At 35.2% G+C, this 26,478-nt stretch overlaps 1 protein-coding gene across 2 annotated transcripts in view; it reads left to right on the top strand.

The window, feature by feature from the left end:
- The window catches only part of ROBO1 (roundabout guidance receptor 1), a 1,168,413-nt gene that overhangs the window by 1,003,088 nt on the left and 138,847 nt on the right, over positions 1-26,478 (top strand). For both annotated transcript variants that reach the window (XM_025375994.1, XM_025375995.1), the window contains one exon: positions 21,831-21,988. In XM_025375994.1, coding sequence (XP_025231779.1) covers positions 21,831-21,988 — 158 coding nt within the window. The remainder of the gene's footprint in view (positions 1-21,830; positions 21,989-26,478) is intronic.

The raw sequence follows: 26,478 nt of genomic DNA, 5'->3' as shown, positions 1-26,478 counted from the left end.
AAGAAATAAGATAGACAGCAACACAATAATAGTGGTGGACTTCAGTACTCCACTGACAGCACTAGACAGGTCATCAAGACAGAAAGTCAACAAAGGAACAATGGATATAAACTATACCCTGGAACAAATGTACTTAACAGATATATATAGAACGTTTCATCCAACAACCACAGAATACACATTCAACAGTACATGGAACATTCTCCAAGATACACCATATGATAGGCTATAAAACGAGCCTCAATAAATTTAAGAAAATTGAAATTATATCAAGCACTCTCTCAGACCACAGCAGAATAAAACTGGAAATCGACTCCAAAACAAACAAACAAACAAAAACTTCAAAACCAGGCAAATGCATGGAAATTAAATAACCTGCTCCTGAATGAGCATTGAGTCAAAAATGAAATCAAGATGGAAATTTAAGAATTCTTCAAACTGAATGACAATAATGATACAACCTATCAAAACCTCTGGGATACAGCAAAGGCAGTGCTAAGAGGAAAGTTCATTGCCCTAAACACCTGCATCAAAAAGTCTGAAAGAGCACAAACACACAATCTAAGGTCACAACTCAAGGAACTAGAGAAACAAGAACAAACCAAACCCAAACCCAGCAGAAGAAAGGAAATAACCAAGATTATAGCAGAACTAAATGAAATTGAAACCAAAAAATACAAAAGATAAATGAAACAAAAAGCTGGTTCTTTAAAAAGATCAATAAAATTGATAGACCATTAACAAGATTAACCAAGAAAAGAAGACAGAAAATCCAAATAACCTCACTAAGAAACAAAACAGGTGATATTACAACTGACACTACTGAAATACAAAAGATCATTCAGGGTTACTGTGAATACCTTTACACACATAAACTAGAAAACCTAGAAGAGATGGATAAATTCTTGGGAAAATACAACCCTCCTAGTTTAAATCAGGAAAAATTCGATACCCTGAACAGACCAACAACAAGCAGCGAGATTGAAATGGTAATTTAAAAATTACCAACAGGCTGGGCACGGTGGCTCATGCCTGTAATCCCAGCAGGTGGGTCGTTTTGAGGCCAGGAGTTTGAGACCAGCCTGACCAACATGGTGAAACCCCATCTCTACCAAAAGTACAAAAATTAGCCAGGCGTGGTGGTGCATGCCTGTAATCCTAGCTACTCGGGAGGCTGAGGCAGGAGAATCGCTTGACCCCGGGAGGCGGAAGTTGCAGTGAGCCAAAATCATGCCACTGCACTCCAGCCTGGTGACACAGTGAGACCCTGTCTCAAAAATAAAATATAAAATAAAATAAAATAAAATAACCACCAACAACAAAAAAGTCCAGGACCAGACGGATTCACAGCAGAATTCTCCCAGACATTTAAAGAAGAATTGCTACCAATCCTTTTGACGCTATTCCATAAGATAGAAAAAGAAGGAACCCTCCCTAATTCATTCTATGAAGCCAGCATCACTCTGATACCAAAACCAGGGAAGGATATCACCAAAAAAGGAAACTATAGACCTGTATCATTGATGAACATAGATGCTAAAATCCTTAACAAAATTTTAGCTAACCAAATCCAACAACATATTGAAAAGATAATCCACCATGATCAAGTGGGTTTCATACCAGGGATAGAGGGATGGCTTAACATATGCAAGTCAGTAAATGCGATACACCATATAAACAGAATTAACAATACAAATCACATGATCATTTCAATAGATGCAGAAAAAGCTTCTGACAAAATCCAGCTTTCCTTTATGATTAAAACTCTCAGCAAAATCGGCATACAAGGGACATACCTTAATGTAGTAAAAGCCATCTATGACAGACTCACAGCCAACGTAATACTGAATGGAGAGGAGCTGAAAGTATTCCCTCTGAGAACAGGAACAAGACAAGGATGCCCACTCTCACCATTCCTCTTCAACATAGTACTGGAAGTCGTAACCAGAGCAATCAGTCAAGAGAAAGAAAGAAAGGGCATCCAAATCAGTAAAGAGTTAATCAAACTGTCACTGTTTGCTAAGAATATGATTGTTTACCTAAAAAATCCCTAAAGTCTCCTCCAGAAAGCTCCTAGAACTGATAAAAGAATTCAGCAAAATTTCCGAATACAAGATTAAGGTACACAAATCAGTAGCTCTTCCGTACACCAACAGCGACCAAGCTGTATGTGGGTCCCAATGTACTGGGGGTTGGGGGTGGGGTTACTAAAGCAAAGCAGTATTTAAAAACTGCCAGGGGAAGCCATTTTTATATTCCTCTAGGAAGAATTGCTTCTAGTAATTTCATGGCTGCCTGTCAATCTGAGGCGGACGCCCTGTTCCTTGCTATATAAATAATAGACCTACTGCTACATGTCTTTTTCCTTTGTTCAAGATCATTTTGAAAGGATCATTTTTAAACAAAATTATTTCAACTGGGAAGTTGCAAGGAGGAGGTTAGGAAAATTTATTCAGGCCGGCATTTTAATCAAAGAGGTATTTGTTGGAAATATGGTCAAAAGTATACTTGGCCAAGTCATACAAATAGTAACTTTTTTCCCTTTGAGCTCTAGCCCAAGGCTGCAGAAATGAGTTATGAATGTAAATAAATACAAATCAATAGGAGTTCTGTTTTTATTATTTCACTGGGAATTTCTGTACAATTTGAGAGCAACTTGCTGAAAGTTCAGCAGATGATTAAGTTTAACCTTGATCCTGAGCCAGCAAGATCAGCTTACTATCTATCAGCATGGGATGTAAATTTACTCGGACACATTTTAATTGGCATTTATGCAACATGTACACACAGATGCTGAATTCAGTGAGAAATCCTGAGCCATGTGTTTAACCAGCTTTGTCCTCTAGTATAGAGTGCACAATAAAGTGAGACTGGATCCCTTTCGCTTGCTCGTATATTTATCTTACACTACACAGCATTTTGAATGACCGCTTTATTAGTATGCTAGCCTGTTAGATATTAGTGCTCACCATAATAATCTAAAAATATACTTTATTTTCTGTTTCCTTCATTATGGGCAGTTTATCTCCTACTCTTTCCCTTAGTAAAAGCACTATCTTCGTGAGGTGTCCTTTTTCAAGTTTTAAAAATAATATTGTTTTACTTTATTGTAATTTCTTAAACAACTGAGGTTGCTATATATGTTGAATTAAAATATTTTATTGAATGCAAGTTTATTTTTAATAATAAATTTTATGTTTCTATATTTTAAAAAATGATATTTAAAATAATCATTTCATCCTTCTATGAAGTTTGACTTACAAATGAATGAATCTTTGAAGGTGAGGCTATCCTGTCTTGTAAATATGATCAAAACTTTAGGTTGGACCTAGTTCCAAATAAAAGAGTCACCTGCCTTCCCTGCAAGACTTAGATTAAACAACAATATTCAATCATGATCTGCATATAGAAACTTTGAGAGAAGGCCTAAAATTATCATATGAAAATTGATGGTGAAGTGCTCCTCTTAACTATGTAAGACCTTATTTTTTAAAAATTCAGTAACAACAATAAAACCAAAGGTCTAAAATATACATTTGAAAAAAAATGTCTAAAATGTGCATTGATTCATTGATGAGTTGCTGATTTGAATCAAAATCACAACTGTGCCTTCCTCATGTATTAAATCTTTTACTTAAAAAAAATCACACAAACCATTATATTATTTTTGTACCATTTTCTTCTTAAGAGAGCTGTCACTTTTTAAAACTGTCATCATGACAGAATAAACCATCTATTTTATCAGTAGAGGCCTTATGTCTCTGTGACAGGTAGCGATTATGATGACATTGTCTTCAACCTAAATTCATGAGCCTGAGAATAAAATTCCTGAGCTTGAAATGTTTTCAGAACTGAAAGTAAACTAATAGATATAGTATCAAATTTAAATGGTTGTTACAGGAATGGGCTTAATTTTCTGCTGTGGTTAATGCTTAATACACTGAGATTACTTACTATATTAAGATAATTCTCTTCTAAGTGTTGAGTTTCTGGGGCTAGTCTAATGGGAAAACTATAAAATAAGCAACCGCTCCCCAATGAAGCATCTTGGTCAAATCTTGTGGCTGCCACAAGACTTTCCATTAATATTCTACCTAGAGCTGCTTCAGACATAGTCTCATTTCAATCTCAAAATATTTTTTCATTGTTTTAATAAAAAGCTCTTTGTTTTCTTTGGAATCTGTCCAAGTAGTCAGTGGGTAATGATAATCAAATTGGGATTTAATGGACTTTCTTAAGCTATTTGCTTTATTACAGTATTAAACCAATTATTTAACCTAAGTGGACTCTGTTTTTCCATCTGTACAATGAAGAAGAGTTGGACTAAAAAGTTCTCTAAATTCCTTCTAACTAAAACATGCTCTATGATTCAAAATAATAAACATATTAAACAGATCATAGATTATAGATTAAGTTGCTTATATTTTATCTCTCTCATGTCTCCACAGTACAAAACATTAGAATACATGAATATTTTTTCTGTTTAATTAAACTGGAAGTCTAATTAAAAATTTCTTTTGCTTTTTAAGATAGAGCAGAGTTATCTACTGAAAATCCATATCCAAAACTGTCAGCTTCTATTTGCAGCCCTCCATCTAACTAAAATAAAATCCTTTAACACGTAATCACATCTCTTACACTTCCACCCTATAAAACTTTTACTTCATATACTAACCTTAAGCAATTAAAATGTTCACACTTTCTATGTAGGTTTTAAATTCCGGTATGTACAGACAGCCAGTCTTTGAGGCATATAGTAAGAGGTGGCAAATTGGTTTGCTGGTTAAAACTCGGGAATGGATTGAGTACAGGAAGGTTGGCCAAGGAGTTCCTGTGGAGTAAAGGCTTACAGGTGGTTTCAAGATTGGCCAAACCAAAGATGGACACTTGGTTTTTCAAAAACTAACATAAGAGTAAGAACTCAATTTTTTAAATTACTTAAATTATAGATTAAATAAAAGGCAGGAGACTAAATGCTGTGGAGTTTGGGCATGGAGATAAAATAATGGGTTTCTTTTTGTAAAGTCTGCTTATAGGCACGTATTACCAAACTTCATAACGAACACATGTGAGTGTAGTTAGCTAGAAGTTGCTTCAAAATACATTTCAGTTTTGGTTATAATCTGGAAGATTAAGGTTTGCATTTTTAAATGGTAAAAATGATAAAGTATCACATACATTAATCAAGTTGGAGGCAGCATTCATGGATTAAAATATTAAAAACAACTTCCAAGTACAGAGGCCTTATGTATTTACTATAAATGTGTTCAGTAGGTCATTTTCTAGCCATTAGGATACCAAAAAAGAAAAAAGCCTACTAGAAATGCATTATTAATTTAGTTGTTCTTTTGTCCTCCCTTTTGCTTAATTGTTGCTTTGATACCAACACTTAATTTATGTGACCATAAAATGCTGGATAAGATATTTTAATTGCCAGTCTTGACTTCGAGCTGTATCTTATCCCTGTTAGAAATGTGGTAGTAGGTTTCTTTCAAGCATTACTTAGATCAATTAATTATGGTTGTGGGAGCTGTCAATTATTTATAGAGTTTGGGAATAAAATAAGTGCTTGTCTCTTGTGTCTCATCATGTGGTATGGTGCTTATTTCATCTTCCTCTTCTTCCATACTTAATTGCCTTTTTCCACATGTCTATGATCCTCTCAAATCCTGGAACATTTTATAATTAGTGGTTGTGGTTTTTTGTTCACTGGTCATGATGCTTTGAAATGCCTTTTCTTTGTTTCTTTCATTTCTACGTAAAGAGAAATAATATCATTTTAAATATTGAAATGATTACACAGCATAGTTTGATTCATAGACAATAAATTAAGTAATCCTTAATATGTTATTATTTCAATTTTAAAAATTAAACATAACTGATTTTCCCTTATATCTTGCTCATCGTCTTTTATTTTGGGGGAAGTTAAAGAGGAAATTGTTATGCATGAATCAAGTAAAGTTTTCTCTCTAGTTCTGACCTTGAGAACAAAAGAAAAAACTAACTTAAATGCATGGTTAAGAAGTGCCTCTACATCGTTTGTTTAGTGAAATTATTATATTAAATTATATGTATCCTCGGTTATTATATGTTCACATACATTTCCCTTTTGTAACACTGAATGTAAAACAAACAAAAAACAGATAAAATAACAACTAGAAATATAAATGAAATTAGGAACAACAATGTGTTTTTAGTTTTATTATTTCCTAACTTAGTTTTTAGGTCAAGGGGGAAATCTATGTTTTCTCATTTTTCAAAGCTAATGAATAAACCTTTTTATGACTCAACTTTTTGCTCATTAAGACCATGGGATTCCTCCATGATGTCTGTAAGCACAGATCTTCAACTCTATTAAATCATAGGTCACTGTCAATTAAAAATACTCATGCATTTAAAGTGTGCCTTTTATTTACTTACCTGAAGAGATCTGTCTTTAGGTAAATTTAGTCATGAGTACCTATTTAGACCTTGAACACTTTATCATTTTTTTCCAGAAAAATGTAATCTTGCATTATTACTGATATATTCCCATTTAAAAACAACTGCGAATTTCACTTCCATAGGTTGTTAATGAGACTGGACTTTTCGAGATCAAATGCACATTATTAAAGCTAAAAACACCAAATTAACTTAGTATCACATTTAATTTTAAAAACCTAATGTTTACAATGTGAGAAAGAATTATTTGGCTGATAGGAAGCTAGTTACAACATTGATTTTAGAAATCAAAACTTAATGAATATTTTAAATTATAATGTGAGCATGTGACTTCTTTTGCCAAAATGAATGATCAGTAATTGCAGCAAAGAAGGTTAAGCACTGTCAATAACCAGTTATTTTTTATTTATCTTTAATAGTTGAAAAATATGCGTGATTAAAATTGATAGCTAATATGATCATTTTTAAATGTAGTTTTTATTACAATGCTTACTTAAAGAGATGTTGATGTTGAGAGGGAACTTGTATTACCTGTAAGTCAAAAGAGGCTAGCAAATGTTTATTTAGAAAACAAATTTATCACCATATTTGAATATAGACAAAAGTTTTATGATAATCAGAGATTGTATTAATGACTCATAACTAAGTTTAGTAGAAGTACTTGGTTCAACTTTCAGAACATAGAACATAAAAAGATGGTTAAAAATAGTCAAAAAGCCAGAAGTTGCAACTGTTTTTTGTGGAGAAGTAAAACCTTATACATTTGTTTATTTTTTTAAATTTTTATAAAAAGTGTTGCTGTTCCAAGTGGGGCCTGTTAAAGGAGAAAAGTAATCCAAAACTTGCCAGCATTGCAGAGAAACTGAAACGTCTTTGTATTTTTTTCTAAGTTTCTTGAAGTTGCTAATGGTTTTATAGTTTTTTAAACAAGTTGCAAGGCATTTTCAAAAGCTGGTCAGCTAACTAGTCCTAAGAACCATTTATTCCTCATTATAAGCTTAGGTCTTAACATCTCCAGAGAAAGAATCTGGCCCTTTTCCACCTAGGAGACTGAGCTTCTGCTTTTTTGATTCCTGTTTGACTACTGATTATATAAGATAATACTTTAATCTATTGGGCCTTAGATAATTTAATAACTCAATAATAATTAAATTTGATTTGGATTGTTTTTCTTTAAATGTTATAATTTCAAAAATAACACATCAAAGATCTATGTTGCGTGAAGAAAAAAGAAAATAATACATATGGGAGGCTGAGGCAGGAGGATTGCTTGAGGCTAGGAGTTCAAGACCAACCTACGCAACAAAGCGAGATCCCCCTCTCTACAAAAAATTAAAAATTTGGCTGGGCACAGTAGCACACACCTCCAGTCCCAGCTATTTGGGAGGCTGAGGTTGGAGGATGGCTTGAGCCCAGGAGTTTGATGTCGTAGTGAGCCATGATCACACCACTGCACTACAGCGTGGGTGACAGAGCAAGACCCTGACTCAAAACAACAACAACAAAAGCATGTAACACATAAACATGTCACCTCAAATTTATGAAATGTATCCAAAATTTTGTTCTAATAGGTTAATTCATGTTTATTTATGATGTCCTATGCAGGCTATGGGCCTGTATGTTGTGGCTCCCATTTTAACAGAGCTGAGCTGTGAAATTTTCGAAGGCTGATGACTAAATTAGTGAGAGTGGGACTTTTTCAGTGTAGTGCGTTTTTACCAGGGTGTCTTTAGATTTCAGAGGTATATAGGCATGTGTATTAGTCTGTTTTTATGCTGCTGACAAAGACATATCTGAGAATGGATTATTTGCAAAATAAATAGGTTTAATGGATTCACAGTTCCACATGGCTGGGGAGGCCTCACAATCATGGCGGAAGGTGAAAGTCACGTATCACATAGCGGCAGGAAAGAGAAGACTAGAGCCAAGCGAAAGGGGTTTCTCCTTACAAGACCATCAGATCTCATGAGACTTATTCACTACCATGAGAACAGTATGGGGGAAACCACCCCCATAATTCAGTTATCTCCCACTGGGTCCCTCCCACAACACGTGGGAATAGAGTCAAACCATATCAACATGGTAGTTTTAGGTTGTCCAGATTCTCACTCTCCATAGATATCATTCCTAAAACTGAGGTGACCGAAAATGTCCTGTTATGGAATTCCCCTTTGATATGTCACCTTTCATTTTTGCATATTTTTTACATTAAAAGTAAAAGGCATGCTGTTTAGATGTCTCGATCTTTCTATGGTGCATTTTCAGAGGTGTGAAGACCTCCGGGGCAGCAAAAATAGAAAATGTTCCACAGTTCCTTATTTCAAAGGAATGAACTGTGTTACAATAATCAATAAACAACAAATCTTTCAGACAAAAGCCTATTGCATGAGGATAAAATTGGGTGGGAATTGAAATAGAAGTTCTGAGAGAAAAATGAGTAATATAAAATTTACAACTGAAGAAAACAGCTATTTATATATACATTTAAATGGACAAGAGTGGACCTCAAATCATGGTGGTCTTTATAGCTTATTGGAAGCACTTAAAAATGGCACAAAATGATTTTATTTTTAATTCAATTTTTATGATACGCTGTGAACTAGATCCTTTGGAGGTGGCAACTTTAACCGTAGTTTATTTCTCTCGCTCTTTTTTTTTAAAAAGTGTTCTATTTGTTCATTTTTTTGGATGTGAAGTAGTCTTTGATGACATGCATGGCCTGAAATTCTTTATCATAGACCTTAACTATCACACAGCTGCAACCAACCACTTTACATGTTTTCCCCTGTCAGATTCACAGATACCTAACCATTTCCCTAGTATGGTGTTGTCATCAACCTTAATAGGTTGATCTGGTGTTCATCACAAGAACCTTCACCAACTTGACATATGTATAGTCTCATCACATTTACATGCAAGAGCACAAAGATGGGCTTGGCCCTTGTTTCAGACTTTGGCAGCACCACGAATCCCACATGCCAGGCCCTCATGGATGAAGGCGCTCTTCAGCACCCCGTGCAAAGCAGTGTTAGTGTCCATCACAGCTCCCGCAGCAATGCCTTCCTAGGCCACGCAGGTGGGTTCCTGGTGGTGGATACACGTCAGCCTCTGCCTCTGCGTAATTTGGGGTAGCAGGAGAAGAGCCAGAGTTTCTTTCCATTGCCTCACAAGCAATGTAGAACTCTCCAGGACATGGGTTAGCCATCTTGCTGATTGCAGGTGTTTTGTATATAGTAAACTCACCTGATACTGAGAGTGAGGTTCAGGTCAGGAGTTGTCGAAGATGTGACTTCTGTAGCACAAAATTTTCCTCCGTTGTAAACACTCTATTTCCATGAACTGATATTAAAAATAGATACAATCAACACACACACAAATAACATTTAATAATGATTAATAATTAAAGATCTTCACTTTGATACAGTAGTATTTATTTTTATTGAATTGTTTTTCCACGTTCAATATTTTTTCTTTGGCTTCCAATACGTCCTGAGGAGGAATATGTGTGTGTGTGTGTGTGTGTGTGTGTGTGTATATATATATATTTGAGATAGGGTCTCACTCTGTCACCCAGGCTGGAGTGAAGTGGCATGACCATGGCTCACTGCAGCCTTCTTGATCTCTGGGCTCAATCAATCCTCCCACCTCAGCCTTCCAAGTAGCGGGACTACAGGCCTGTGCCAGCACACCCAGCTATTTTTTTACATATTTTTTGTAGAGACAGGAGTCCCACCGTATTGCCTAGACTGGTCTCAAACTGCTGGGCTTAGGCAATCCTCCTGCCTCGGCCTCCCAAATGCAGAGATTACAGGCGTGAGCCACTGCACCCAGTGAGGAATGAATTATATAATTACATAAAGCAATTATTGGAAAAGGTAGCATCATTAATAAGAATAATGAAATGATTCACTTTCTACTACTTTAATCTCAAGTACCTTAAGTCAGAGTTGTTAGCGTGATTCTATCCATCAGCCAGAGAAGGTCTTAAACTTTGTCTGCCAGAGCTGATGGCTCAGCAAACTCTCCCAAGGGCTCTGTAGTTTGTTAGGAAAAGGCAGCTCACACAGCTACACAATTGCATGCTTGTTATTTTCCTTGGAGATTGAGAGCCCTGTTAGGTATTTGGCATTATTATTTTGAAGCCAAAGACAGGCTCTGATAGGGGAAGATACAAGGAATTAACGGGTCTGAACGTTATTATGTTCAGCAATAATAAAAGTGATTTAGGACAGACCGTCACCAATTAAAGATCCCTTTGTTTAGTTCATGTGTTTCTGCGTATGCTATTTAGACGTGGGTTTTCCTATCACTGAAATATTCCTTTGGGTTGTGTGGGGAGGGGATGTTATAGTTGGCAACCTTAATTATGTTTCACAAAGATACATTGGTGACAAGAGTTTGTTTGTTTGTTTTTAATTCAATAGCTATTTTCTCTGGTTCTTCCCAATTACTACGGAGGTTTTAATGAGATCATTTTAAACTGTGAGGATTCTTCCCCCTTGAGACTCTTACCATTACCACCCCCGCTCCATAAAACTTGAAAACTCCTTTGAATCCTTTTCCTATTTAGCTGCTGGTATTGTGGGCTTGAGAGGGTAAAGAAGTGTGAGTTTGTGAGTGTGTGTGTGTGCACGCGCATGCCTTTGTTTCCCAGGAAATATTTAAATTAGAAAACACTCTAGTCTTTTTCAGGCACTTTAAAAATATGTGTGTCTTTATGAAAATAAAAGATGAAAACATCTGTTTCAGGATGTAATCCTGTGTGTTCAGTCACTCATCGTGCAACCTTGAGTCCTTTCATCACCTATGTGTCCTCATTTGCAATTGCGAGTGGGAGTGGAAGTAGGGAAGATTGTACTAAGGTTATTTAAAGTTATGATTCTCAGCCAGGCGCAGTGGCTCACGCCTTTAATCGCACCACTTTTGGGAGGCCGAGGCGGGTGGATCACCTGAGGTCAGGAGTTCGAGACTGGCCTGGCCACCATTGCAAAACCCTGTCTCTACTAAAAGTACAAAAATTAGCTGGGTGTGATGGTGCTTGCCTGTAATCCCAGCTACTTGGGACGCTGAGGCAGGAGAATCAGTAGAACCCAGGAGGCAGAGGTTGCAGTGAATTGAGACTGTGGATTGTGCTGCTGCACTTCAGCCTGGGTGACAAGAGTGAAACTGCCTAAAAAAAATAAAATTAAATTAAAAAGTTATGATTGTATATGAGCTGTTATTCACATTATGTTGTTGTTCTTGTTTACTAGTGACTTTTGAGCCTTTTCTTCAGGACCACTAGACCTGAACTCTTCTGCAGGATAGCCCCAGGTGGAAAAGTAAAATAGTATCTCCTTTATTTGTTTTGCATATTAGACTTTTATCTAAAATTTCAATTAAACGAAGCATGCTATGAAATACACACACACAAACACACACACACACACACACACAAAGGAGAGAGAAAAACACATTCTGAAATAAGTGCCCTGAAAGCAGACTTTGTCTTGTTTATCTTATTAGCTACCATCACCAAATATAGTGTGTTGCACTTTTATTGAATGAATGATTAAGTGAGTCACAAATAAAATCCATAAGATTTTGGGGATTCAGTATAATTCCAGGGAATTTTACATATGCTGTACCTAATGTGAAAGTGAAATGCAATTAACTTTTTGTGTATTCTAATTGTATAATAATTTTTAAGATGCTATTAGTTCTTGTGTCCTTAAATATTGATATATCATATCCTTCAGTATGTTATTGATTTTATTATTATTGATTTAATATGTTATTGAGCTTAATTTATGGCAGTCCTTGGAAATACCCCATGTTTTGAGTTATTTTCATTCTCCAATCAAAATAACTGAGTGTTTTTGTTTTGTTTTATTTTGTTTCGTTTTTGTACCATAATTTGGTGCTTAGCATTACCATCACAGTATATCAATGACTAGTGGTCATATATGTCACATATCTGTATTATGCATACATATACATATATAATCCACACATGTTGAATATAACATTTATAAACTTAGAATGTGTCAGATGTATTTGAGTTTTTCAGTTAAAAAATACATGATATGGATCAAACTAGATTAAAATTTGTCATTACCAAAATTAAAGTATGAATTCATTGATCAAGGAATATTATCAGTTAGCAAATAAGATATTAAATATGGTAGCATATAGATCAAAATACCTCAAAATCCATCTTGTGTTAAATATCAAGGGGGTGAATTTAAAGCCATAATATTTTTTAACCAGTGAAACAATTTTCATATCAGACTCTATACTCTCAAATCATGTTTTAAATTTTTTAAAAAATAAGGATATCTTATGTTTTCTTGTTCCTCCTCATAGAAGGATTTACTTATGTGCTGTCTACCTATTCTCCTGTACCTTGAAAATGGCATGATCAGTTACTCAGATCAGAAGCCTGGGCGTTATTATTGATGTCTTTCTCTGTCAACTTCAGCCCCTCACTAAATCATTCTGATTTTTACCAACAAAATGTACCTCCAATCTGTCATTAGTGTGTCAAATCTGATATCATAATAATAGTATAAAGCCATCACCTTTTACCTGTAATTACTTCCATAGCCTTCTAATTGGTCTCTATACTTCCTTGTTTGTTTGTTTATTTTTCCCAAACAGGGTCTGGCTCTATTGCTCAGGCTGGAGTGCAGTAGTGCAATCATGTCTCAAAGTAGCCTCAATTTCCCAGGCTCAAGCGACCCTCCTACCTCAGTCTCCCCACTAGCCGGAACCACTGGCGAGCACCACCATGCCTGGCTAATTTTGTACATTTTGTTTTGTGTAGAGACAGTGTCTCACTGTGTTTCCCAGGTGGCTCTCCAACTCCTGGGCTCAGGCCATCCTCCAACATCTGCCTCCCAAAATGCTAGGATTACGGGCATAAGCCACCACACCTGGCCTCCACGTCCATTCTTACTTCCCTCTCCATTTCATTCACAGAGCGACTAGAATGAACATTTAAGCGAGTTTCATTATAACACTATTTTGCTTAAGACTCCAGTGGCTTCTCCTTGGAATTAAAATAAAAGCTTACTCTTGGTCATGGCTGCTGTGCCTAACAAATCTGGTCCCTGTCGTCCCTACCAAGCTTGTCTTGTTTTGCTCTCCACCAGTCCCACTACACGGCATCCAAGACGTTTACAGTGTGCCAGGATTTGTCCTCACCTGAAGTATTTCCTCTGCTTGCAATGCACTTCCCTAGGATAAGTTGTACTCATTACTCAAGCTTCACCTTAACTGTTACTTCCTTACTATTCCCTCACCTCCAATCTAAATTATGTTTCTTATTATTCTCCCACATAGCATCCTATCCCTTTCCTTCATGACATGTATCACAATTATAGTTGTATATGTATGTATGTGTTTATTTGAATTTGTGTGTCTACCTCCCTATACCTCAAGCACTACCATGATAGAACTCCTGCCAATGCAAGCCACTATTTAAAATCTACTACTTAGCATATTGGAAAGTGTAGTAAACATTTACTGGATACCTCCTATGTCTTGGATGTTGTCCTGGGCACTGGAAATACTAGGAGATAATCACAAATTCCCTGTTCTCATGGAACTGACCTTCAGATACAAAGAGCCAGGCAATAAATACAGAAGCATATTTCTTTGATTGAGAACTCTTGCTGCAAGGCGCTACATGAAAAGTTGGATTTTACAAAAGAAAGAATGCATGCCTGTCTTGCCCTAATCAGAGTCCCGTAGCTCAGATATCCTCATTTTGTCTGTGTTTTTTTAACCCTGCCAGGCTACTCCTGGGTGTGACTTTTGCTCTGGCACTTTAAAACCCTCATCAATGGCATTCTTTGTCCTCCTTTCCATTTGTACTGGCAGCTGAGAAATTTGGCAATTCCTTACATAGTGACTAATAGCAATACTTCTTTGTAGATGTAATGCACCATATAAATGGCAAGTCCTGTATAAACATTAAATAATTAGCTTTCATAATAACCCTATCAAGATAGAGTATAAAACTCTCTGTTTTTTTGTGGAAATAACTGAGTCATTGTGAATGTACCTGTTAAAATCATAGAATGGTGAAAGAATCTGTGTTGATTCTGACATTCTAGACTTCTGTTTTCTGATTCATAAATAAACATTTATTACTGTATAAAATGATGTCCTGTAAATAGTGAACTTTTAAAATAAATCTAATTTATAGGTTATTTTAAAGTGTATAAAATGCAAACATATAGTACGTTACTGACTTTTAAGTTAGAACATATGATTTTAGCCATTTGACTTACTTTGGTGATACATTTCAAAATGATCTACCAGACTTTCAAGTCTGCTGAATATTAACTATTTAAATGTTGATTCTAATGAGAACACGTGGACACAAGGAGGGGAACAACACACATTGGGGCAGTCAGGGGGTGGAGAAGGGAAAGGGGAAGGAGAGCATTAGGATACATAGCTAATGCATGTGGGGCTTAAAACCTAGATGTCAGGTCGATAGGTGCAGCCAAGCGCCATGGCACATGTATACCTATGTAACAAACCGACACATTCTCCATTTGTATCCTGGAACTTAAAGTCAAATTAAAAAAAAAAAAAATGTTGATCCTTACTGATGTACACTTTTCTCTGGAACACATGGCAAATTTTAACTGAAACCTACTATGCCAAACTTACCTTCTCTTTGTCCTGAAGACTTAGTGCTGTTGGAATAAGCACTAGGGAGTGTTTTGCACAGTGGTACAGGAAGTGTCTTTATGGTGTTCATATTTATGCGAAATGTGAATGTAGTTTAAGCTGGAACCCAATCTGGATGTAATTCTAACAATTAAAAGACCAGGGACAACATGGCCCCATTTCTACAGCCCAGCAGAATACAGAAACATACAACCGTATTTAAGTTAGCTTGCTTCTCCATCATACACTATATAAATAAACAATTTGCTAGTAATTGTTTTTATTCTGATAATTCTTCTCATTCTATTTGCAATGCCTTGTATTCATTCACGTTAGGTTGTTGTTATCATATAATGTTGAGTGATATTTGTCATCCATCCGCTATGTCAGGTTTTCAGAATGTATAATCTTTGAATAAAAGTACTCCTTTCCTCGGTTATAACGTAAGAGTTTTGTCAAATCTTCAAAAGTGCTTCTACCAGCATATTTTCTTCCAGGGTCTTAAGCAAAGCATAATTTAAGGTTTAAAAGCAAAGTTGCATGATACAAGAAAAATACAAGTAGTTCTCACTCATAGGTGGGAACTGAACAATGAGATCACTTGGACTCGGGAAGGGGAACATCACACACCAGGGCCTATCATGGGAAGGGGGGACGGGGGAGGGATGGCATTGGGAGTTATACCTGATGTAAATGACGAGTTGATGGGTGCTGATGAGTTGATGGGTGCAGCACACCAACATGGCACAAGTATACATATGTAACAAAGCTGCACCTTATGCACATGTACCCTAGAACTTAAAGTATAATAATAATAATAAATTTTAAAAAAGAAAAATACAAGTAGAAGATGACATAATTATTGTAGAATATTCCTAGATATATTCAGTGTCAAATTTTAAAAATTAAATGGAAACACTTTATATAGAATTAATGTTCACATGCATCTTTTTTAGAAACCATTTCCTTAGCTTTAGAAGATGATGTTGTAAGATGGATAATACTTGATGGAATATTATTTTACTTGTTATTCTTTTAATTTTCCTCCTCAATGGGTTATCTTTCTGTACATTCATCCTTTTGTTGGAGTCTTTTTTAAAGGTTGGAATTATTTCAGAAATATTAAGGAATTTTTCACACATTTGTACAAAGAACAGCACTTTGTTCTTCTGGGCAATACTGTCAGCTAGAAAGTAGGAATGCAAATAGTTATAGAAAACTTTATGGTATGCTTTCTGATCCAGCCTTCAAAATATATCTCTTAATTCAAAATAACCTGCAATAAGACCCTATGGTATTACTGTTTCCCAAAAAGGTGAATATTAATGTTTTTTGACAGACATCAACATTTTACATATACTTCACTGCAAGGAATATACAAGAGTTATAGCATACCTGCCAGACACAGAGTATGTGCTCAGTGCAGATGTGTTAAATGAAAGAATGATAGTTATTTTGATATTAAATTACACTTATTTACATCAGCATGAAGTTGGTGTTCAGACAGGGAAGTAGGAGTATCGTAAAAGTAAGTAATATCTGTACTCAAAATTAAAGACTAGGTATGTGAGTAGTAATTTTGAGAACAATTAAAATGTTACATGGCAACAGAAACAGGTTGTTACTGAGCATTCGTAGAGTTGTCTTTATTTACCTCTACTTTATTTTCTTCTCCAATATACCTTATTTTTTAAGGGTTTCATTTTATTTTTTTTCCTAGTTGACAAGAGGTTACTATTTGCTGCAAGTAGAAAAAAATAAATCCCAGGACTGCAGAATATCTTCCCCTATTTTTCCCAAGATACCCACTTGTAATTAAATTGCCCATATTTAATTAAAATGCTTATTAATATACAACTTTTTCAATCATTTTGTGGTTGAAATGGGGGAAACATTGATAAAAACGAGCACATCATATGTATTATGAATAATGAAATCAAATTCTCAATATTTTTCTGAAAATGTGGTGTCCTCTTCCAAGAAAACAAATCTGAAAAAACACAGGAATGCAGAATATATTCAAAGATAGCCATGTGATTATCAGGAGGGAAATTTCTCACTTATGTTACAATAGAATGAGTCTGAAATGTTAATTATATCATGATACTTGTGTATTTAGAATTATGAACACTGTGGTAAGACCAGATAGGCAGGTAACGTGGTAGAGAAGTGTTCTTTATGTACTGGAGATCTGTATTCTAGCTTGGGTACCACGTCCTACAAATTCCTCATCTGCAAATCAAAACCAATACATTCCTTTTATCATAGACTTGTTATGAGTATTAAATGAGTTGTTACTTACTGAGATTCCTTACACAGTAAATGTTCGATTAGCATCAGCCATTGCTAGCATCATTATTATGTTGCTGACATTATTATTATTATTATTTATGTGGCTTGCTCCTCTCTCCCTGAGGAGCCTTAATTTATTAATTTCTAAAACAAAAAAGTGCAGATCACACATCTGACAGGCCCCTAACCGCACTGAGACTCTATGATTCATGAAGATAAAGGGATTGTATGTAGTTCACAAATATTCACAATTAGTTGTTCACACTTAACTTGAGAACTTGAGCCTACCAAGACTGAATAGTGGTGAGACTGTAGTGCAGTGATGCACAATTACCATACGTCAAGCCTTTTGCAATAATAAAGTGAATTTATTGGAAATACAATGGATTAGATAGAAACAATTGCATTTTTACAGCACAGTAGTGACATGGTTAACAAAGAAACAAAAAAACACTTCACTGGGAATCAGAATGCCTGGGTTTTCTTCTGGTCCCCTTCTCATAAATAACACAAGCAAAGCTTCCTGGGACTTAGTTCCCTCTGTTTATGGGATTGATTATATGTTGTCAAAGACCTCTGCCCATTCTGTAATGTTATGTTTCAGTTCTAAAATTTCCTACAATGCACTCAAAGACTGTTTTGCAGGTATTAAAGTCTCCATATTACTTGGAACACTTTCTGTTTAATTTTTTTTATTCTTTGCTTCCTGTCTTAATATTACCCAGATAAGTTGCAAAGACACCACTGAATTTTAGAATTCCTTTCTGAAAAGATGTTTACTTAGTTTGAGAATTGTGTTAAAATTGATGTAAAGTTTTCAAAAAGTAGGTGATTTTATGCTTTGTTATGTTTTGTACAATTAGTGAACTTTTTTGTTGTTGTTGAGACAGAGTCTGGCTCTGTGGCCCAGGCTGGAGTGAGCGGCGCCATCTTGGCTCCCTGCAAGCTCCGCCCCCCGGGTTCCCGCCATTCTCCTGCCTCAGCCTCCCGAGGAGCTGGGACCACAGGCGCCGCCACCACGCCCGGCTAGTTTTTTGTATTTTTAGTAGAGACGGGGTTTCGCCGTGTTAGCCAGGATGGTCTCCATCTCCTGACCTGCTGAGTGAACCATTTTTTTTTTTAAAGAAAAAAACCTTCTAGGATTCAAATATTCAATGAAGCGTATATTTTCTCTAATTTAATAGAATGAAAAAAAATGTAATGCCGTTCAGTTAAATTATATGTACAAAACTGTATACATAAAATAAGACTACACAAATATGAAATAAATATTATATTTGTATAATATTAGGGGGAACTCTGGTTTAATACCTTTTTAGGTTATATCTACTTGGATACACTATGTATGCTGCTTGCTCTTTTCAAATTAATATTAGACCTTTTTGACAATTCCAAATTAAAATTTTCATATGTTTCAAATCAAGAAACATTAAAAATGTATATACTTTGGTTAATAGAAATGTTAAAGGAGAAAAGGAGAAGCTTGTCAAAAGATCTGTATCTGGGATGTATATGGATGCTTTTCGTTTTTCTGCCAAAATGCTGTGATTCATTTGAATTTGATTTTTATTGTGATGACTTAAATATACACATGAATTTTGAAAACTGGACAATTTAACTAAAAGTTTCATATCGTTTTATAATGTGATACCATATTATTTTTCACCAAAAGGAAATCTTTGGGATAAGTATAAGAAAGAAAACTTAGTTTTAGAAGAGAGAAGAAAAATGTTAAATTCATAACTTTATGCGGAATTGCCCATAGTCATAGGCAATACTAAAGTTTTATGCTTTACAGCTGCAAAAATAATTACATGAGCATTACTAAGCAACAATTTTTAATGGATTACATTTTGTTAGTTTTTCATTATATATTGTGAAAGGCCAAATAACATAATAAATGTTAAAATAACTTGATTTATCTGACTTAGACCTTTGATATTTCTTCAAGACATTTTATCATTCATTGGTTTATTTGAGAAATGATTCGGTATGTAAATAAGATATAGCATTACCAAACTGGTTTTAAGTTTGCTACATAGAAAAATTGTGCATATTGTTTACTTTTATTTGAAAAGTATTTTACTTTTGGGTGTTTCAAAGGTGTTAACCTTTTCAGAGGTGTTATCATTGATTAATAATGTGATCCAGCAAAGGCACATACTGCCTGTCAAGGTCAATCCATTTGCTTTTTCTACAGGCCTTACATTTTATTTGTGTTACATTCTTAACACCTACTAATAATATAAGCTTATAAATAGTGAAAGTCTTTATACTCTGTTCTTTTATTATGTGGTAACAGTAGCTGGAGTTTTCAATTTAACAATGTTTACCTTTGTGTCTATATATTTTATTAATAGTGAATAGTATTGAAGCTAGAATTTAAAGAGTTTGGTGCAATCAGATTTAGTTTGGTTTTCCTTTTACTGTTCTTTCCAAAAATAAGAAAAAAAAAAAAAAGTCTTCTCTTTGAAGCAGTAGTTTCCAAATATTAACATAGTCATGCTATGCCCAAGTTGTCTTAATATTCAGATTTTAAAAATGGGGATTTTTTTTCATGGATTTGATAATTTACTCAAATGTATGCATCTACTTGGTTGGAATTGAGGAAGGACAAATTTTAAAAAGCAAGAGAAAAACATAGGTTTTTGTAAGCCCCTAAACTTGTCTGAGGTTTTGAAACCAAAGTTTAAGAGTGATTTTTTGAAAGAACGGTTAGATCTTAAGTTTTTTACATGGTAGTACTTCATCCATGAAAGCACTTTTAAATGCCAGTGGAATGGAAAGACATCCATTCCAGTACAAAATTATAGTAATAAATATTAAATTCAAATATTCATTTAAAAATTCAATAGGATTTATTTATTTATTTGAGACCATTTCGCTCTTGTTGCTCAGGCTGTAGTGCAATGGCACGATCTCAGCTCACCGCAACCACCATCTCCTGGGTTCTATCGATTCTCCTGCCTCAGCCTCCTGAGTAGCTGGGATTACAGGTGTGCACCACCACACCCGGCTAATTTTATATTTTTAGTAGACACTGGGTTTTTCCATGTTGGTCAGGCTGGTCTCAAACTCCCGACCTTAGGTAATCCTCTTGCCTCGGCCTCCCAAAGTTCTGGGATTAGAGGTGTAAGTCACCACACCCAGCCCAATTCAATAGGTTTTAAACGATAAATAACATTTATCAATCCAAATCTATGCACTTAACATACTAATACACATTTTCAGTGCCATGTTAAATTAGGTTACCAAAATGGTTGACATTCTATTACACATCAGATCAAGGAAAGCAGGGTGGAGGAACTATAACTATTTATTGGACTTTGTACTGAAGTATATGTATCTTCATCCCTCTTTTGTGAGAAGGGAAGCAAAAGTCTTAAATAGTATGTTCAAGATTGCATGTCTTGAACATACTATTTAGAGTTGTATTTAAGACTAACTTGCCAAATAATTCATGATTTCTTGATGTTATCAAGACACTGGGACAATTGTACTGTATGAACTATTTTTGGAATATGTATTTGGTTTCCTTTCCACATTAATTCTAACAGTTACAAAATACTGCTTGTTTTACAGTATGTTAATATTATATTAGTAGCCAGTTGAGATTATGATAGTGAATTGTACAATTTACAGTAGTGAATTTATAATAGTGCATTATTTCTTCCTCCACAATATGGGACTAATGTTAGTAGTACCAGTAGAATTAATAGTATTTCTCATTGTGAATAGGTTAAGGATTAAATGAGATAATATACACACAAAAAACAACAAAAATATAGAATATAAAAGTAATGCTGTTGGTAGCACTGCTGTTATCCATATTGGTGCCTTCTAACATTCTCAGTAATCATGGAAAAACATAATGAGTTTCAATGTCTTGGCTTTGTAGATATGTCTAAAGTTTTTATAATGAACATATTTAAATTACAATGATTATATAACCTTATACATTAATTTTATATATGTATAAAATATCACTCAACTAAATTCATGCTTGGAAGTACCTTAATTTTTTTCTTTTAATATTTAGCTTTGCATGTATATGTAATTCATTTAATTATAGAAAGCATTATCCTGTGGTGTCACATAGATAAAAGGAGGATTCAGTTGTATTCGTTAGCACATGGCTGAGAAAAATGTAGGCAGCAGGCAGAAAAGAAATGCAAGTTAAAGATGAGCCGAATGCTAACTGTGAGCACACTAAACAGCGGAGAACATCAGATTATCCCTCCTATGTATGTTTAAGGTCAAATATCTTTATTAAATTGCAGATATCTGTAAGTAGATACAGATTCTTAAAGCTGTATTGCAAGAGCTATTAGTGGGAGTTTATTATAATTATAATAAATATCTCCTGCAGAAGTTCAGAGATTAGGACTGTATATATCACTTTTGAGTATAATGATTTAATCTTGTTCCTACAGTACTTCGGGATGACTTCAGACAAAACCCTTCGGATGTCATGGTTGCAGTAGGAGAGCCCGCAGTAATGGAATGCCAGCCTCCACGAGGCCATCCTGAGCCCACCATTTCGTGGAAGAAAGATGGCTCTCCACTCGATGATAAAGATGAAAGAATAACTGTGAGTATTGAATTCAACAGCAGAGGGCATTTGTAGGTCTAACTGTGTGTGTCTTTACCAAAGAAAAGAGAGAAAAATGAAGTAGATTATTTTAAATAAAGGCTTGTATCAGCTCCCATATTCAGTTTTTCTTTTAAAAAAACATATTTCAATTCTTTCTGTGTTGACATGAAAATAAGTGAGGAAAATTCATGGTGTTTAGAGATCATAAAAGAAAAACTATACTTCCTGTTTTAATGTCTCAGAGTTAACACTTTTATGTATGACTTAATTATTATCATAACTCAGGGCTTATAAAATTTCCATGTGTTATCGTAAAAATTATTTATTAAAGAAGATCTGTTTTTAGTATGTTTCCAGAAGGCCTTTTAAACCACTTCAAGATGTTTTTATGTTTTTTTCTCATTTTTGTAAGTGTTTTTCTGTTCTATAGAGTTCAATATTGTTTCTGAAAAATAAAATCTTATTTTGAAAGGTGGTTAATGAAGAATTTATCTCAATATAAAATGAAGTCATATGATGAGATTATTGGATTTCAAATGCCTGCTCTGATGTAAGAAATTATATGTGATTTGTATGACGTCAAGATGCATTTTCTTCTTGATAGCAGTGATTCTTTATGACTTCCTTGCTTGTTTTGTCTTGGAAGGTGTTGACTAAAGCCCCTCAGTCACCAAGCTCTCATTGATTTTGTGGTTGCTCAATATTTCCCTTTACAGTTCTCTATGTTCAGCATGCACTGATACCTGTCCATTGTGAATTCGCTGGTCAAGATTTAAAGTTCCCTAGAAGAATGTATGTGTGAGGAAAAGGTCACTGCTGAGGATGTACAAGAGCAAAGTTATAATGCAGACCACACAAACCTAGTTAGTAGTTGCACTATTTCTGAGCAACTGGTTAGTAGATTAGCTTGGAAAAAATTAATAGTGAGAAAAGTAGAGAAAGTTGTGTGAGACAAAGTTTTAGGTACCTTGAAAGAAAATTAAGCATTTTTTTCATGTAAATCTGAATGAGAATGAGTCTCCCAAAGGATTTCTATAATTCTTGGGACTGGTGTGAGGATGACCTGGTTCTGCTTATCAGAGGTGCTGCAGAGTCACACGATAAAAGAAACTATATGTGGAAACATTGGTTTTTGGAAATGAAGTCAAGAAACACCATGCAAGAAATAGAGTGGAGAAACAAATTCTTCTCTTGTTAGCGATAACAGATTCCTTTTGGATTCATGTACAATGAAGATAAGAATACTTTGCCCTTAAAAATATATTCTAGATCATTTAATGACCATTATCTGTAATTCCCCTTTCCCTTCCTTACTGATTCAAACACATTAAAACCATTATTATCCCTGACTTCCCCCCATGCCTTTCCTGATAACCTATTCATGTTTAATACAAGTTAATGACAAAATTCTTTTTTTATTTATTTTATTTATTTTTTTTTGAGACGGAGTCTTGCTCTGTCACCAGGCTGGAGTGCAGTGGCACAGTCTCACCTCACTGCACGCTCTGCCTCCTGGGTTCAAGTGATTATCCTGCCTTAACCTCTTGAGTAGCTGGGATTACAGGCGTGCACCACCACACCCAGCTAATTTTTGTATTTTTAATAGAGATGAGGTTTCACCATGTTGGCCAGGATGGTCTCAACCTCTTGACCTCATGATATGCCCGCCTTGACCTCCCAAAGTGCTGGGATTACAGGCATGAGCCACCACACCTGGCTGACAAAATTCTTAGCCCTGGAAATGCAACTTGATCAAAACTCAGTGAGTGTTCTACTGAAGCTTACATTTTATGAGTGTGTATACAGAGAAAACCAAATAAATAAGTATAATACACAGTAAGTTAAACTATAATAAATCCTACAAAAATAGAGAAAGTGTATACAGACAAAAACCAAAATAAATAAGTATAACATACAGTAAGTTATACTATAATGAATCCTATAAAAATGGAGATAGGGTATACAGACAAAAACCAAAATAAATAGGTATAACATACAGTAAGTTAAACTATAGTGAGTCCTATTAAAAATTGTGAAGCGGTAGATGAATTCATTAGGGTTCAGGTGGGATTGAAATTTTAAAGAGGCGGATTAGAGAGAATGCCTCACATAAAAAACCTCAAAAAATTGATGGAATGAACTATACAAGTGTCTGGAAAAAGGGTATTCTAGGCAGACAAAATAGTAAATACGAAAACCCTGAGGTGGGGTATACCTGACGCATTCACTGACGAGTAAAAAGTCAGTGTTGGTTGAACAGAATGAGTAAAGATTTACAGGAGATACTCTCAGGGAGACAGCCTTTTAAAAAGGCTGTGAATTTAATAATTGTCCAACTGTGTAGGCTCTTACAGGTGTTGTAGATAGTTTGGCTTTTCTTCTAAGCAAGCTGGGAAGCCTCTGCTCTCCTGAGAACACACTGAAACGTGGCAATGGTAGAGACAGGGAGACCCATCGATTGCTCTCAGGGTAATCCGGGTGAGAGACAAATGGTGGTTTGAACCAGGCTGTTAGGATGGGGAGGTAGTGAGGAGTGGCTAGATTCTGGATACATTACAAAGCAATAGCCAACAGAATTTGCTAACAGACTGGATGTGTTTGTGAGCGAAAGAGAAAAGTCAAGGACCTCCTAATTAACTGGCCTGCACAACTGAAATGGTGTAGATGCCATTAACGGAGATGCCATAGATTGTAGGAGAAAATTTGGGGTGGGAAGTTATCAGGAGCTCAGTTTTCGACATGGTAATTTTGAAATGCTTCTTGGATATCCCACTATAATTGTCAAATAGGCAGTTGGATACATGAGTCAGGAATTCAGAATTGAGGTTGAGGTTGGAGAAAAAATTAAATTGTGGTAGACATACAAGTACTCATTACTATACAGTTCTCGTATCCTTCTGGGCAGATGAAACTCTCTACTTCCCAGCTTTTTTGCTGTCCGGCAGACCTGTTGGACTTTTTCAGCTTCATGGGTTGTGAGTGAACGTTAAAGAAATTAAATACTAGTGATTTAAATACTCCAGTACTCTCTTTACCACTCTGCAGCCAAGCAAGCTACTTGTTTTATTAGGTAGTGCAACTGCAACATGGAAGACACCCTGAGAGCCTGAGCCCTGAGTTATGTGTAGAACGTTCTACCCCACACCTCTGTCTTCTCAAGATGGACATGGAAAATGAATGAGAAATAAATCTTTTGTTGATTAAGTCACTGAGGATTTTTTAGCACATACAGCATAGCCTTTCCTAATGAATATGGGAGTCATCAGTGCATACATGTTATTTAAAAACAGGAGACTGCAATCACCAAGGGAATGGTTGCAGATAGAAAGGAAAAGCAGTCCAATGCTTAGTTCTCACAGAGAAGAGGCAGAAAGAGCAGTGGGAACTGAGAGGGAGCAGTCACTGGGAAAGGAGGAAAATTAGAAGGGCCGCCGAGTAAAGACGGTTTGAAGGAGGTGTTGGTGACTACCAGTTACAGCTGGTAGATGGAGTAATAATGGGGATTAAGAATTCACCACTGGATTTAACAACTCGGTGAGCAATCATGAATGACCTTGACAAGAGCCATTTCAGGGGAGTCCTTGGGGTTAAAACCTCATTGAACGTTTCAAGACCGACTGGAAAGATCAAAACTAGACACAGAGCATAGATGACTCTTTTTAATGTCGTGTTCCATACTCTAGATAAAAAATAATGGTGGTTGTCGTGTTGCATTTTGAAAGATCTCAGTTAATTTTAAAGGTTGTATTTTGTGGGTATGCTTGTGTATGTGTTAATTTTTTTGTGACATTCACAGTTTAAAATCACTATAATAAATTTGATTTTTAAAAATTCTTGGAACTCCCTGATGTATCATATAGTGAACTAGATGACATTTTATTGTTTATGCCAAAATGTTTAATTTATTTTAGAATCTTCATTTACTTTTGCTGTCTAAGGGGATGCTGTCCTCTAATTAAAGAGCACCAGTTCCCCCACGCCATCAGTAGCTTCTAGTTAATGTAAGAACCACCTACAATAAGGAATCAAACAGTTTAAAGTTGTAAAAACCTATGACTATGAAATGATGCCAAGATGTTAATATATAAATAACTTTTAAATCATTTACATGCTGCCAAAATGATGATCCATGATGGTGTTCCATATGCTAGGAAGTTGTAACATCTGAAACTTTTACTATTTCTAAGACCATCTGTGTGTTTTGTATAAATTATGACTGTGGAACTGATAAAACACTGGAGGTAAAAAGCACATTTATACATTTGGGAAAAGGAATACATTAAAAATCAGCAGTTTGGGTTCAAAATCACTGATCTTATGTAAATCCTAATTGTTTTTGTTTTATTTTCTTCCTTTAGGCAAAACTGAAATTGAATAATTAAAACAAAAACTTAGAACATAAACAGAATACGTGACATTATTTCTAGTTCTTTTTTTCAATAGTGAAAATAAATTCTTTTTTTTTTTTTTTTTTTTTTTTTTTTTTT

The sequence above is a fragment of the Theropithecus gelada genome, chromosome 2, assembly GCF_003255815.1.
Source record: "Theropithecus gelada isolate Dixy chromosome 2, Tgel_1.0, whole genome shotgun sequence".
In the NCBI taxonomy this organism is placed as follows: domain Eukaryota; kingdom Metazoa; phylum Chordata; class Mammalia; order Primates; family Cercopithecidae; genus Theropithecus; species Theropithecus gelada.
The sequence above is the reverse complement of the archived record's forward strand: the minus strand, read 5'-3'. Positions and strand labels throughout refer to the sequence as shown.